The following is a 16900-nucleotide window of genomic DNA, read 5'->3' on the forward strand; positions in this document are numbered from 1 at the left end:
ACAATCAACGCTTATATTCGTATCTATTCTGAGTATGATAAAGAAATTGATGCCTAAAGTTTGATTAAAGTCATAAAACGTAAAGGAGTCTTGACATATTACTACGAATATTTACCAAATTTTTTATAAAGCATTTATTTGAGTACTTCAATACTTTTTTTTTCATTAAGTTTAACTGAACTGGAGGCGTATGAATTTAAAATTACTTAACATTTGCTTTCATTTATGTTAAGTGTTACTATTATTCCTTCCTTTAGTCATCAAATATGTCTGTGTTTGTAATATTTGCCCCATTTCATTTAAGCGTTAGACCAAATATAACACGCAAGAAAAACATTCTTAAATACTTTTCATTTTCCTGCACTTGAGGCTGTATTTTCTCGTCTTTGTAATGCTTGTTTTTTAGAGCTAAATTTGTTTGTATCTTACAATTAGAAACTGAGTACCTTATGCGAAAATTTTGTGTTCCACTGCGTATGGTAGCCCTTTGTAACTCATTGTAAGCATAATATTTAGCTTATTTTGGAATTAGTAAAATATTTTTACAAGTTCAGTCCCATTTCACATTACAGCTTCAAACGTCTTAAATGCAAAAACCTTCGTTTTAAAAATGTCAAAATTCAACAACGCAAATATTTCATTTTCAAGTAGTAACAGGCATTCTGAGTTTAGAAACCTCTCTGCCATATTATGATGATTATATTAAAGCTTGAACTCAAACAGCTGCAACCTAGTTCAGCTTTGTAAATATTTTTATTTAAATTGCTAATAAAAATACATTGTAAAAAGAAAATATTGCTCCGTGAACGATTGGTATTAGCCTTTCCTCTATTTAAAGAGTATTTGCACAGAAGGAAAAATCTTAACTGGAAGTTTTGAAACCAGCCTGATTTTCTTGAGTTTTAAAGTTTGCTGGTTCGATTCTCATCTCGATTCCGGTTGTGCTTTGTGATGCCCTCTAAGTTGTGTTATATGCTCAACTTAAAAACAGATTCTAAGCCGTTTGAGCACACAAACGTGTCGTTTTATTGTATAAATGAAGAAATATCAATAAAAGCAAAAAATGCACGCTTACATAATTCACGACTTGTTGAGTAACGTTATTTGATTTTATGACATGCCTTCGAGTTAAAAATATCTAAAAGAACGTAAAAAGTATTAAATATTATTTTCATTAACATCTGCACTAAGTAAGAAAAAGTTGGAAATGAAAGCTCTATTATTATAAATTTACTTTAGAATATGATAGATCATTGTACCCATACACAGGGAACTGCAGCTTATCGTATGATGTTATTGAAATATATTGAATATAGAATGAGGAAAAAGATTTGAAATTGATTAAAATACGTCAAAGATATATTTCCTTATCTTGAGTATGCACTGTTATATAACAGTGGGGGATATTTCCATATCATGATCTGTTGTGATAACTGGAACCGCAAAGGCGCCAAATAAATTTTAAAGTTTCGTTAAAAAAAATGTAGAGGCTTCCCTGGCTGAGCGGTATTGCCCGCCAAAAGCAGTGTGAAGAGTGGAGGTGGCGGGTTCGAATCCCGCCGCAACCCTGGGTGTATTCTTCGTGATGTCCTTTTACTTGACAAAAGTTTATAAGCCTAAATTGAGCAAACAAGCCTGCAAATGTATGTAATGTCAATAAAAGCAAATTAAAAAAATTTAGAGATTTGCTCGTGACTTGCTACGAATTATATTCTTCGAGTTGGTCCCTTTCTGTGAATTGTTTTTCTTCAGTTTCTCGCAGGCCGCTACCCGAAAATTGCCAAACTTGGCGATTATTCTGCCACAAATCACGATATGGAAGTCTTTCCTAGCTGTGCTAACATCTATAAATATCACAGAAAAATACATTTCGGCATATTACAGAAACAAAGCGTAGCAAATTATAAAAACATAAAAAGAAAAATATCTGAAGTTTTCAATATTTCTTTACTTACAGCATAATTTGATTTTTTTAAAAAAAAAACAATTGAAATTGAGAGCTTCGACCTTCATATGACTCTCTTAACCAACAAGTCCAGCAGTGGACTGATCGTTAAGACACGGTTCCCAATAGAACACCGAAGTCAAGCATCACTGGCTGCAGTCAGTAAGCGGGTGGGTGGGTGACACTTTGATCAGCCTGCGTAGGGACCGAGGTTGCGAGGTATCGGTTCTCGTTAAACTATTCTACCGTATAGTTCTAGACTTCGCGCGTTGGTCGTCGGGCTACCAAAGCGGGGAGCCATTCCCTCTGCAGAGGATCAAAAATTGCGATGGCATGTCTTCGTATCACACTCAGGGATGTTTCCTAGACAGTCGCCCATAGCCCATTGTGCAGCTCTAGTGCAACGCAAAGTACCTACCTTAACCAACAAATGATTCTCTTGACCTACTTACACTCGAACTTACATTCTTAATGTAAATAAACTCAGTATTTTAGAAAATTGACTATTGATACTTTGAGTAAAAAATTATATTCATTCCTCATTGTAAGAAAGGCAGAATACTAATTGATATTCATCGAATCAAACATTTATATGCATCAAGAATTCCTAGTTTTTACTAATTCTTATTTAACAAAAAAATTCTGTTCTCAACTATAAGATACATTTCTTACTTGTATATTTTAAAGCATTTATGCTTTCGGAGATATTTATTGTTATTTTCAGAAAAACAATTGATCCTTTTCATAGCAAAATACTTGAAACGTTTTCCTTTCACTTTTGAAAAGGAAAAATACACCGAGAAGACTAAGAAAAAGAACAATTCTTTTGCTTTCCTGTTTTATTTATATTTCCTCATTCGATATTCTGAACTGTGAGAAGAGATAAAATCTTTTCATTAATCATATGCTAAAAAAGGGAAGAAAGGAAACATTTATTCTCCACCTTTCCTTCTTTTCTTTCTTCACTCTTCTCTGATTTTATAAAGATGTAAATACTAAATTCAATTATCACTATGCTTTTTTTTAAGATATAGAGAAGAAACGACTTTTTTAACATTATTTTATTTCTCATTTGTTATGTACCGTATGTGTTAATTCCATTATCTCTATTTTTTTTACATTAAAAAAAATTGTCATCAGTTACAAACCATATGTGTGAATTTCATTATCACTGTGATTTTTAAGAAAAAAAATTAAACATTTTGACATTACATTTGCCATCATTTACGGACCATATGTGCACGATTCGCAGAAAATAAATCTCTTATGTTTAGGAGAAATTTTGTTTAAAGCTTCTTCAGCTTTGTTTTTTTTCCCCAATTGCATCATTTTTTTTTCTGGGTTGAATTCAAAATTGTAAGACTGTAGAATTCACTTAATTATTTGTCCCGTGAATTAATATAAAATTTTTGCACGCAAATATTACTCGCATAAGGTTAGGATGCTGACGATAAATACATTTTTTTTTACATTTTTGGTAGTTTTTTTTTTCTTTTATAAGGTATTATTCTTAATTTTTTTTTCTCATTTACTATTTTTTACATTTTGATTGCGGATTAATTTTTACAGTAAGTTTTTTATTAAATCTTGTTAATTCTCCCCAAAAAAAGTGTTGATGTCAGAGTTTTTCAAGTTATATGATACAAGTAAAAGGCGTTACTTCGATTTTAAGAACACCAAAATACATTTGGCATATATTAAGGAATTCTTAGAAATTATTTTTGAAAATTTAAAGGTCATTTTTCATTCATTTTGTGATAACTTTTAGGGACTTCATTTTTAAGGGATTCTTTTTTTTCTTTTTTGCATTTAAGAATTATCAGGGCATTCACATCCTAGCCCTTATAATCAGCATAAATAACGTTTCTAAAAATAGAATGAATTGTGTTATCAAATTTGCATATGCATACTTTAGCGCGGTAATTAGAATTTCATTACAGAGATGAAATTCCAATTGACTGATCAAATTGCATTGATTGTTCAATACAAGGAATCCCCTACACTCTAGAAAATTTTCGTATATCTTAACACTAAAAATGGTGTCAAATACTTTGCACTAAAAGTGCTGTTTACCAAACACCAATAGGATTCCTTTTTACTATTTGGAGTAAAGTAGCAGCTACCCTTTTTTGGTATTCAGTAACACTAATATTTATAAATATATTTACAAGACAATGTAAAATCAGTATCATTTAGGATGCATACATACATTAATTTTTTAAATAAAATTAGTTTGTAAAACAAACATTCGCGTAGCACAGAGAAAATATTAAGATAATTCGAACTAGGCTTTAGACTAGAACCGGATGGAAATGATACGTTATAAAATTATTAATGAAGTTTACAGCGACTTAAAAACAAAAATATTCTTATTAGACAATTAAAACATACATACATTTTGTTCGGGAGAATTTCAGACTCTGTTGATAAATTGAAATTAAAACAACAACTCGCCAACTCTTAATCAATAGTAGACGAAATTTCAAAATATAAAACACGCCAACATTGGAGTTTTAGGAAACTAAATTATTTAACGTTTGCTACAAATATGCGTGATCTTGCTATAAGAAAATATACAATTATCTAAATAGGTTTGGCTTTTATTATTCGATATTTTATATTATAATATAACATTCTATTTATATTATCCTTATACCTAATTCGGAAGAGAGGTAATTATTCTTTTTCTAACATGTACTAAAAGAAAGAATAAATAAGAAAAATTATCTCAACTCCTTATTTTTATCCAATGAGCTATTTCGATTCGATGTTGTTGTTTTTTCTTTTTTCGAAATATATGCTCTTTCTTTTATGACTATGTGTTCTTAAATCAAAAAGGGAGAAGAAAGATTTACTTGACATTATTACATCAGATGGTATTGTGCAATTTAAAAATAATATATAAGTACTATCAAGATTCGAGTAATAAAAAAATAACAAAATATATGCTTTTCGCAGTGTGTGATGGCCTCATTAGTAAAATAAGCTTTGGTTACTTTAAAATGTCCTTTTTCATATTCGCGACAATATAGCCCTCGAGTTTCATTCGATTTCTTAAATATTTTACAAGAAATATACGAATAATAAAGTTCCCAACTTCTCTTCCACGAAAGGCCAAAATCTGAAATAATCAAAAGTCAGAATCGTCAAAATAACTAAGAAAAGTGAGAAGTCAAAATATTCTTCTTTTGCCAAAATTATGAAAAAAATAAAATTGTATTTAAAAACTAAGAATGCTTCCAAGTTTCTTTTACGTGATAAAATATGCAATGTTTATTAGTACAGCATCCTATTCTCACATTACGATTCTTCAACAAAATTAGCTAAATTCTTGTTATACTTGTTTTCTTGAATGGTTATCTATAAAATTTTCTCTAACATTAGTTACTTTGCAAACATATAGTGTGACTAAAAAAGAAAACTCCCCTAAAATAAAATAGATAGGAAGGAATGGATGCTTTACACAAATTATAAAAATTACATTATGCAAAATAGGTTGCTTATTTCCAAAGTTTGAACAATTTATGCACAGTATGGTTTTCGAGATATTCCTTATTTGGTTTTTCCTGGTCTTCAAGTAATATTATGACCAAAAAACAATATTTTTGATTATAAAAATTTATTAATGACATATTTAAAAAAGCTAGTGGTACAAATAGCTCATGTGAAAACATTAAAACTAATATTAATTCATTACTAAGCATAATTTTACTAATTGTATAATTTTATTAATTAAACCTTAAGTTTATCAAACTAAGAAAAACTTTCCTTTTTTCAGTTTCACTGGAAAATATCGTCAGTACTGTAAAAATTTAAACAAAGTTTGTTTCAACTTACGTGACATATTTACACTTGGTCGCAATTCGTGACATAATTTTTATTTTTCTTCCGTTTTATTTTCCCTGTATTTTCCTTTACTTTATAGTCCGACGCTTTATCAATTTTTATTTTAGCTAATGAATCAGCCAGTTTGTTCATATTTGTTTGATTCTTACTTGTTTTTTCCAAACTTTTAAGAATGTTAGACTTGAGTGGCTCGACTCCAAGAGAAAAAAATAATTTGAGAGCTCCTTTGTTATCACTGTCTTTCTCAGCAGCACTTTTCTTGTTATTGGCTTTAAAAGACATTTCTGTGGATTCATCTCCTTTAAGCTTCACATCAATCACAGTGTCATGTATCATGGATTTTATCCGTTTTATTTGAATATCACTTACTGATCTTGAAACTTTAGACATTTGGCTTATATTACGAGCACAAAACATGCATTGATCACCAATACCATCCTGACCATGAGCTTGAAATAGACGAGCCAAAAACGAATTAGTATTTTGATCCTTATACCTGCAAAGTAATTCAAGACTTTCATCTGGTATTGTTTCATCACTCTTTTGCTTAATCTTAGTATTGAAATAACAATCAGCAATTTTTATTACTTTCTCCATTTGTTCAAATTTAGTACCTTGATGATGTTTTCCTTCTTCTAACAATTCTTGACGTGACAACATGCGCAAAATAAGTTGTAAATAACCTTCAATTAATTGAAATTCAGTAACAAATTCGCTTGTACAAGATAGCACTCTAATTATATGAAATAAAGGAAGACACTGAGGACAAGATGCTTTACTTTTTCTGTTACGACTTTTTTCTATAAAAGCCCTATTTACACGATCAAAGGAGTAATCAGTAAGTATTGCTTCATTATACGCAGTTCTAATACACAAAATACTTATCTTATTTATAGGATGAGTCAACACTCTTGATTTGTAAGTGCTTGCATAGCAATCTAACATACTCCACCCACCTTCACTGTAAAATTCTTCTTTATATTTTGTGTCAAAATACATTGCGAAACATAGTGGACTGTTGTACATATACATGTTATTAGATTTTGTGCTACTTGCATATCCCATTTCTAAAATCACGGCACAGACCATAAAGAGTTTGTCAAATATGTTTAATTCACTGTAAGGTAAAAACTTATCCATGTTATTTTCAAGATATAGATAAAAGTCAAGACTTGATTTTGAGTACTCCTCATAGTCAACGTAAATTTCTCCCCAAAGCAAAGATGAAAAGAATGTTTGACGACACTCAACAGCATGAAGAACTGCCTCACTGCATGTATTTTTATCAGTAGTAACATTATCATAATTTTTTAATCTGGGAATCACAAAATCTTTCAAACCGAATCTATACCACAAATTACGATAAAGGTCTACAGAAAATACTTCGATTCTCAAATCCACCGCCATTTAAATTAATACATAAACTTCTAAGTTAGTCTATGCAACCGAATTTGAAACGCTAATTATTAAGTACAGTAATTTGGATTAGGCTAAAATATAATGTGGGCGATGATATTTTGTGTTTTTCTGGAAGAAATGCGACCACTACGCACAAAAAAGTTTAAATCGGCTCTTGTTTGTAAAAAGTTTGAAACATATTTCAACTGGTTAATGAGCATAAATTAAAACCTATTGGCTAAAATAATGATAATAAAAAATGGTGTGCACCAATCACACTGCTTACTTGAAAACACTCATTCCGATGTTAATGTTTCAGCACGGTTGCAAATATTTATTTCCGTTGAATTTAACTACTAATCAGAGGGGTCCCACCGTTTTACCAAACTCACTGTAGCGTGGAGGTAACGGGATTGAATCCTGCCATAACTCTGGATGTATCTTTATGATAGCCTTCTTTCACTTATGGTATCTGTTTTTTAACTGGACATGAGCTTATAAACAGTACTTTGTGATGAGGACAGAAGCCTCCAGTGCTGGTACTTTTATTAACGTCTTACTAGAGCCGCACAATGGGCCATTGGTGACGGTCTGAGAAACATCCCGATGAATGATCCGGAGACAGCATACATTCACACCCCTCCAATTCCTCCATCAGCAGATCGTAATTTTGACCTGAACCAGAGCATGATTAATCTCCGATTCTATACACCCAGAGGTGTTGATTTACTATGGAAACTTGGAGGGTTTTGCGACCCCGACAGATTTAGCTTGCACCAATCACCATTTTCTCCATAAGGAGTTCTCGGCCGGTGGAGATCTAACTCTCGACTTCTTGCACATTTGCCCAACTCTCTACCAACTAGGCTATCCCAGCCTCAAATGAACAATTAATCAGCTAAGATTGGCTGATCAGCTAAGATTGGCTGATTAACTGCTGGGCCCGGAGGAGCCTCTCTGGCCCAGCAGTTTCGCCACACGCTCTGTTCTGTGAAGGTAGTGGGTTCGAATCTCGCCGTAACCTTTGTGATGTCTTTCTCCAAATTGTGCTATCTGTTCTACAACTTCACAAGAGTTCATAATCTGTATTTTTTTTATCACCGTTGTTGAACAATCGAGCCAGATTTTTTCGGTTTACTACTACTACTAACGTTCAACTCCGCAGCCTTGTGATTTTGAAGATAACGGAACCCCTGGACCAAATATTGGGAGAAATTCGTCTTCGTGGAGGACTTTTTGATGGAACTTACCCGCATTTGGGTTAGGTGGAGAGGAAAACCACGAAAACCTCCAACGGTTGGCTTGAGGGCAAGGGACTCTAACCCATGATCCGTCTACCACTGAGGATATTTTACGTCATCACCGTTGTAGCTGCAAGTCTGATACGGACTTCGTATCGACCATTCATCGCTGGGATTCGAACCTCAGCTCACCTCGTTCAAGGTAATCTATACTTTGTAATGAACAACCAAACTTTCATATGAATACGTATAAATAAATAAAGTCGCAAACTTCGATAGAGAAGATCACTGATTTGAGCTCCGTAATATAATATAATGAGATGACATGATCCTTACTAAAGTTGGAATTAACTTCTACAATTGATCACTTGCAGGCTATTTACTGTGCCATATTTACCGCTTCCTATAAACATGCGTAAGTGGTAATATAGCAGCGTGTTCAACTACCATGATAATTTTGAATGCATTTTGTATTTCTTTTTTGTGAGGTTTTGCCATAATTTTTGCTCTTTAAAATTTGCGAAAACTTGCAAGCTACTTTATGCAAATAAGTAAACAGTCCAGGAGTGGACTGATCGTTAAGACACGGTTTCCAGAAGATCACCGAAGTCGAGCATCACTGGCTGCTGTCAGTGTGCGGGTGGGTGACCACTTGGATCTGTCTACGTAGGGACCGAGGGTGTGCGGTATGGGTCCTCGTTAAACTGTTCTACCGTAAAGTGCTCGACTTTGCGTGCAGGTCGTCGGGCTACCGAGGCAGGGGTGCCATTCCCTCTGCAGTGGATCAAAATTGCGATGGCATGTCTTCGGACCATCCTAAGGGATGTTTCCCAGACAGTCGCCCCTAGCCCATTGTGCAGCTCTAGTGCACTACACTACGTAACTGAACTACAACAATCTTCTTTTATTATAGCGTAAATTTTCTAACTTGTTCATTTACGCCGTACTAGAGCCGCTATAATAAAAGAAGATTGTTGTAGTTGTAGTTCAGTTACGTAGTGTAGTGCACTAGAGCTGCACAATAGGCTATTGGCGACGGTCTGGGAAACATCCCGGAGGATGATCCGAAGACATGCCATCACAATTTTGATCCACTGCAGAGGGGATGGCATCCCCGCTTCGGTAGCCCGACGACCTGCACGCGAAATCGAGCACTTAACGGTTGAACAGTTTAACGAGAACCAATACCGCGCATCCTAGGTCCCTACGCAGACTGATCCAAGTGGTCACCCACCCGCACACTGACAGCAGCCAGTGATGCTTAACTTCGGTGATCTGCTGGGAGTCTTAACGATCAGTCCACTGCGAGACTAATAAAAGAAGAATAAAGTAAACTGTGGTGAGTGAAGGAATAACATCGTGGTCTGGAGCAGAAAAAGTCACTGTTTCGTGCTCCACAGTGAATAACGTGCGTATGGGGAACTGTATAAAGCTAGCACAGGTTGCGCTAATGGCTAAAGTTCTTGATAAAACTTCCGAGTAACTATTTGCGATTTAATTTTACGTCTAAGCTTAAAAAGTCGGCAATCATATAATGTAATTGAACATGTACTGTTTAAATATGACTTGCGTTATATATCATTCAATATGTAAATCCATTTGACTTTAGCCGAAGACAAAAAAAAACTGAAAATAGCACTCAAAACATGGCAATCATTACACTTAAGTTTTGTCGTTATATTAATTTCTTTGAATCGATTTATGGCTCACGACCTTTTAGAATTTCTAAAATACAGAAAATTTTCTCCCCTCTGCAGAGGATCACAATTGTGATGGCATGTTTTCGGATCATCCTCCGGGATGTTTCCCAGACCGTCGCCAATAGCCCATTGTGCAGCTCTAGTGCGACGTAAAATTAACAACAATAACAACAGAAAATTTTCATAAACGGAAAAACTGCTTTCAAATTTAAATACAAATCTCAATTATAAAACTTCCTAGATTATTAAGCCTGTACACGCATCGTCTCGGAAAATTAACCTTAGCAGAGGTAGTTGTAGTTCATTTACGTCGCACTAGAGTTGCACAATTGGCTGTTGGCGACAGTCTGAGAAACATCCCTGAGGATGATCTGAAGACATGTCATCACAATTTTGATCCTCTGCAGAGGGGATGGCACCCCAGCTTCGGTAGCCCGACGGCCTGCACGCAAAGTCGAGCACTTTACGGTAGAACATTTTAACGAGGGCCAATACCACATACCCTCGGTCCCTAGGCAGACTGATCCAAGTGGCCATCCACCCTCGCACTGACAGCAGACAGTGATGCTATACTTCAGTGATTTGCTGGGAACCGTATCTTAACGATTAGTCCACTGTGGGATAACCTTAGCAGAGGGGTTCACCGGAAGTTTTCACTATTCCGTTCCGGTTTTAGAATCTTAATAATAATTAAATTCTGTTCTCTATGGATGGTGTTTTCAATACAAATACAAATGTAAACAAAAACAAATCACGAGCTCCTTACTTTCATGATTTTCAGTTGGACAGTTTAAAACTGTTTACTGCTTATTGTGCGAGGCCGTATTTTCAAACAGATAATTTTGTTTTTAATAAAAAGTTAAACAATGTAATATCTGAGCTCAAATCTGCTGAATTTCATAATGTATTAATGATATTAAGTAATTCTGGTGAGTTTGAAGTGTTGTTGTAGTAGTTCATTTACGTCGCATAAGAGAGTTTGAAGTGAATATTTGCTTTAGTTATTTATAGATATATTGTTGAAAAAGGCGATATGGTAGCTATGTTTGGGAAGAACTCGCTCTTTTGGCAGTCTTGATTTGACTTCCTTTGACTTGTTTATTGCTATTGCAAGCAAAGCACCGTGAACCGCGATGGCTCAGGGGATAGAGCGTTCGCCTTCCAATGAGGTGAACCAGGTTCGATACCGGCGATGGCTGGTCGATACGAATTCCTCATCCGGCTTGCACCGACCACAGTGCTGATGTGAAATATCTTCAGTGGTTGACGGATCATGGGTTAGAGTCCCTTTGCCGTCAGGCTAACCGTGGAAGGTGCTCGTGGTCTTCCTTACCTTGTAACTCAAATGCGGGTTATTTCATTAAAAAATCGCCCACGAAGGCAAATTTCTCCCAATACTTGATCCAGTAGTTTCCATGTCTTCTTGATTGGATTCAAAATTACAAGGATACGGAGTTGAAAATTGGGTCCGCAGTTCAACGACGGCTATAAAATTATAAAAGCAATGCACCATGAATATGTTAGTGTTAGTATTTAAAGTAATGAGACAAAGTTTATTTTCCAAATTATCATTTAGATTTAAATTCCGAAGTTAGTGTATTGTTGAAAAGGTAATAAGGGTTTTATAATGATTTTTTTTCTAATTCTTTTATTATTTCTTAAACCACAGGTTTGCTATCTTTCAACCTTATATGATTATGGGAGGTTGCTGTACACTACATAATTGGTGTTAACATAAATTGGCGATTCTGGTTTCCACGGAGCTACTCTGATGAGGTTTCTTTTATCATAGACGATCGCAACGCTCGAATACACCATCTGGGGAAAGGACCGGTTCCATGCCTTTGGCCCTTCTCCTTCCCTTTTCAGTTGTATAGAAATGCACTACGATATTTTTTCTTTTCTAAATATTTTTCATTCATAAAATTATTCTTTAAAATTTCAATGGCGCTTTCTTTTAGAGCTATGTTTAATGTAGTGTTCAGTTCCATATAGCTTCCCAACTTAAAAGATTTTAATATATATATATGAAAATCAAGACAGAAACTAACGTTCCTTCTTCTATGACTGTCCACACTCTAATGGTGAAAGCATGTGAAGTGTTGCTATAGGTGGAGAGTTCTGCTCTGAGCCACTTGCAACCCATTTCGATTGCCAGTGTTAAATATCCTAGAAAATTCAAATTACATGTGACAAATTGTATCAAAAAAGCCTTTTTGTTAAATATTTCTTTTATTCTAAAAGGTGATGCATAGAATTAAGGAAATATAAAACTTGTTAAACATTAAAACTTATTTGAAAACGATCAATATAACTTTGTTAGACAGCTTTCGACGTTGATCGGACATGCGTGAACTCTCTATACGTATGGAGGGATAACTCCGATTTCATGTCTACACACATCTCTCATTTCCGATGCATGACAATAAATTACAATGTTTCCCCCCTTTCACATTTAGATTGTTAAAAATATTTTAAAATTCCCATGATACTTACTTTAAGCGCCATGTTTAATGCAGTAATGAGTTTCATTCAAAGTATTACTTAAAAATATTTAATCAGTTTTGAAAATCAAGGCAGAAGCTAACGCGCTCGTAACTCCTTTGATTATCCACACGCTAATGCTGAAAGAGAGCGAAGTGCTACTATAGGTATATAGTCCTACTATACGTCACTTGTAGCCTATTTTGATCACCAATAACAAGATTCTAGAACCAGAACAAGATTTTAAACCTACTTCCGGTGTATCCCTACGTACTTGTTTAAGAAACGATAGGTTGATATTCGGAAAATTTATCATTGAGAGAAATATTTAAATTTGTTCGTAAAGTTATTTTTGTATTTTAAAAGTTCTAAAATGCCGTAAGCCAAAACTTGGTTTAAGGTAATTAATATCACGAAAAATTATAAACTATAAGTGTTATTGCCATGATTTGAGTGTTGTCCTCGGCTTTTCATCCTTTAGCTAATGTTAAAAGGATCTAGAAATTAAATGGCGTATAAAGCAAGTCATATTGTAAACAATAAAAGTTCAAAAACAATATAGAATGCTTTTTTTTAAAACTTGCGCGTAAAAATACATCGGAAGTAGTAAGTCATAATTTTTATTACGAATTTTATTCGCTATTGCTGTGTTTAACGGTTATAATTCGATTTTCCATCAATATGACTGCTATTTCTAATTTCAGCAATTCATTTTGACAAAAGCTTTCAATTAGGCCCAGACCACAAGCCTGCAAATATATATGAATTAGAATAGTAGTGTAAGCGTTGAAAAAAAAAAGCTGTCATTTAATCTTTGTTTCACATACTCATGCAAGTACAATTTAAAAAAAATAAAGACAGGATAGAAAGATATAGATGCTCAAAGCAATACGAGAAAAATATAATATCAATTGGTTTATGAATCGTTTGGTTTGATTGTTGATAGTGCTAATCTTACGAGCTATTGGTGACGGTCTGAGATTAATCCTTAATGACATGAAAGGAATTCTAAATAATACCCTGGTGATCCTTAATGATGAAATGATGATCTGTACACACTCATTCCCACAATTCAAAACGGTGAGCAGATGGTGGTTTTCGAAACGCATTTAAGACATTGAAGCCACTATCATATATAATTTTCAATATAACGTCTAGTGGAAGTTTTATTTCTTAAATTTATTTTATATACTCAAACTAACTTAAGAGTATTCTTATGCAAAAATTCTTTATTTATATTCTAAAGTATCAGTGACACATAAACATCTAAAATATATGTTTTTGTACTTAAAGCGATGTTCTTTAATATCAAAACTGCCTCAGTCAGATATAAAAAAATTTAGAACATGAAATGGAAATTTCTCTTTCCATTGACAGCAACGAAAAAGAAGGTGGATGATTTATGAACAACATGGTTTAAAAATGTTTCAAGTTATCTAAAAACTGGCATTTGAATTTAAGGTAAATATTATATATTTGCATGACAAACTTTGCACAAAAAGGTAGAATTTAAATTCAAATACCAAAAGTAGACATTATTTTTCCTGTTTTGAAAGCAAAAGTAAAACTAAGTACCCGAGTTATAAAATAAAAGCTAACATCTTTTAGGGAGGGGAAGGAAAAAAAAAACGAGATTTTTCATACTATTCGTCGGTGAGTTTTTAAATCTAGAGTGGTGGGCTTGAAATGCGTGTTTATGAAAATGAACATACATCAAAATACGTGTTTAGAAAAATGGATACAGCTATTTACAACACTCAATTACAGCGAAGTGCAGCAAAACACAGGCTTTACAACTTCAGACAGGTCAATGGTCTAACTCATGTCAAAACCACTGCTACTCTGACGAGGTATACTATATTTATAGAGGTTATATACTACAGTCAAACCCTGCTATAGTGAACATGGTTTATAGTGAACTTCCGGATATAGTGAACGAAATGTTCGCTCCCATGCCTTGCTATACACATATATTATTTTTTGTGGATATAGTGAAACAAAAGAAAGAGGAAATTGGTTATTATGAACTTTTTTCTGTCTTCTACTGACTTTATTTCATCGTTTTTTGGTAATTTTGAAATTTTACATACAATACACATACCGATTTTTAAAACCATCTATTGAGTGGAATGTAGCTATAAGCAGTTTCCATCCCTAAATTTTTTGTTCGCAAGACGAAGAGTAACAAAATAAAAAGTTAACACATTTTTTGTTACTACATATTGTTTAATCATTTTTGCATATTATTGGTCATTTATTTAAAAAAAATTGTAATAAAAGGGAGCAGTTCGGAAAAATTAGTTAAAATTGTTTTTAGTACGGATATAGTGAGCTCCCAGTTATAGTGAACCGAAATTCCGGTCCCTTGAAGGTTCACTATAACGGGGTTTGACTGTATATTAATTTATAAAATGATGTAAAAAATTTGTAGACTTTACAATTTAAATTTTTTTCCAACTTTTATTAAATAATTATTTGAAACTTTTTTTTTTTTGCATAAACGAACTTTATAACTGGGTGCAAAAATTTTTGAGTTCGTTTAAAAAGTTCACGACATATAGTAGTGAAATACGCAATACGAAAAATTAACATTTAGGGGTTCAAACTTTCAATCGCTTTTCTGACCTAACTATTGGGACCACATTTCCAGATTGCAGCGCTACTCCTTCTTATTTTGATGGTTTAGGAATTAAAACCCTATGCAAAAACAACAACAAAAAAAGAAGGTATATGTTTCTCCACAGAAAGTACAATTGTGTGTTTGATTTTGTGAAGTATCGTCTGTAGAATTTTTATTGTAAGGGTCTTTTTGCCAAAAAAATACATGAATCTAAAATCTAGTTGAAAAAATACATGAATCTAAAAAAGTTAAACAATACATTTTAGAGCAAAACATTTAGCTTAATGGTGCTGTTCAGGAACTAAAAGAAGCGTAACCGAGTAAAATACGTCTTTACATTTAATCGAATTGGTAATTAAAATAGACTTTAGCTTGCCAACCAGTTATATTAATTTTTTTTAAGCTTATACGACTGAATATTTGTTATTAAAATGTTTTCTTTTCTTAATATTGAGACACCAAAGTTGAGACTTATCAGATCTACGTCTTAAATGAGTGTACTCAAATATATTATTTATCCACAGAGTTAAAAAAAATAATAAATAAATAAATAAACTGGCTACCCTAAATAATTTTTGATCTAATGATCGAATCTTATAAGTTCTAGAACTGAATCTTACTAGTTCGAGATGGGAACCTCAATCAGGCCTATTAATTAGTGCAGACTATATTTTCAGTTACATCTGCTCTAATTAATTGCATATTTGAGGTCACCCCCTTGAACGTTCGATCATTAGATTAAAAGTTTTTCAGGGTGGTCTGCTTCTTTTCGTACATATTTAAATGATATTTTACATTCAATATGTAGCAATTTGTTAAAAATTTTAACAAATTTAAAATTGTGGTCGCAAACTGTCGTTAACACAATTTTTAGGTTTAAAAATTTTTTATGTTCACTAATCTTAAATCAATGTTAATTTTAAAAGTGAAACTTAAGGAATTTCCCTTCACTCTTTGTTTGTTGAATGGTTTAGAGAAGACATCCTACTTAGAAAATGTGAAATTTAAATATCAAAAAAATTGCTTTTCTGCTGCACACTTTTCTTTCCATCTTTAGTAAAACTTTACATAAAGAACTCTTATTACAAAGAAAGTTAACCTCAGAATATATAATTGAAAAAATAAAAACTTTTAAACATGTTTTAAAATAAATAATGTTTTTAAAAAAGAATAAATAAATAATTTAGAAAACATTAAATCTGGGTCTCCGTTCGGCACCCTTTCAACCTGACGCTGCGAGCGATCACCTGGCCCTGAGTGGGTCATCTCCTAAAGATAACCATGCTTCATTTTCTCTTGACGCTCACCTGATAAAGAGTTTGTTACGTTTCTCACAGTAAGAGGTAGATTGAATTTCTTGCATGCTTGGGAAAAACTAAGTTTCAAAGGGAAAATTTATGTTGACAGAAGGACCAATGAATTAATTTTGAATACTGCCATTTCATCATTAGATTGCTTCATGAACAAGATGAATTCATATTGTGTCTTCGTAATTTTAAACTAATTTTAGATGTAAATAAAATTTCAATCATCCAATATATATACATACACAGTGAAACCTCATGTTATGGACACTGCACCAAAACGACGCCTCTCAATACGGACATATATTTAATTCCCCGGGTATCTTCTATGAATAAGCCATTATGTACATACTCCGCAAAGC

General features: G+C 33.3%; 1 protein-coding gene across 1 annotated transcript; it reads right to left on the minus strand.

Moving 5' to 3' along the window:
• Positions 1-5547: 5547 nt before the first annotated feature.
• Positions 5548-7580, minus strand: LOC139427021 (uncharacterized). Its single transcript, XM_071187334.1, has one exon. It carries the CDS (start codon positions 7196-7198, stop codon positions 5792-5794), a length of 1407 nt encoding a protein of 468 aa, XP_071043435.1. The 5' UTR covers positions 7199-7580; the 3' UTR covers positions 5548-5791.
• Between the last annotated feature and the right edge of the window lie 9320 nt (positions 7581-16900).

Source organism: Parasteatoda tepidariorum, chromosome X1, assembly GCF_043381705.1.
Source record: "Parasteatoda tepidariorum isolate YZ-2023 chromosome X1, CAS_Ptep_4.0, whole genome shotgun sequence".
Taxonomy (NCBI): Eukaryota; Metazoa; Arthropoda; class Arachnida; order Araneae; family Theridiidae; genus Parasteatoda; species Parasteatoda tepidariorum.

Coding starts and splice junctions, on each gene's coding strand:
- LOC139427021 (XM_071187334.1), bottom strand. CDS start 7,198: ATGGCGGTGGATTTGAGAATCGAAGTATTTTCTGTAGACCTTTATCGT.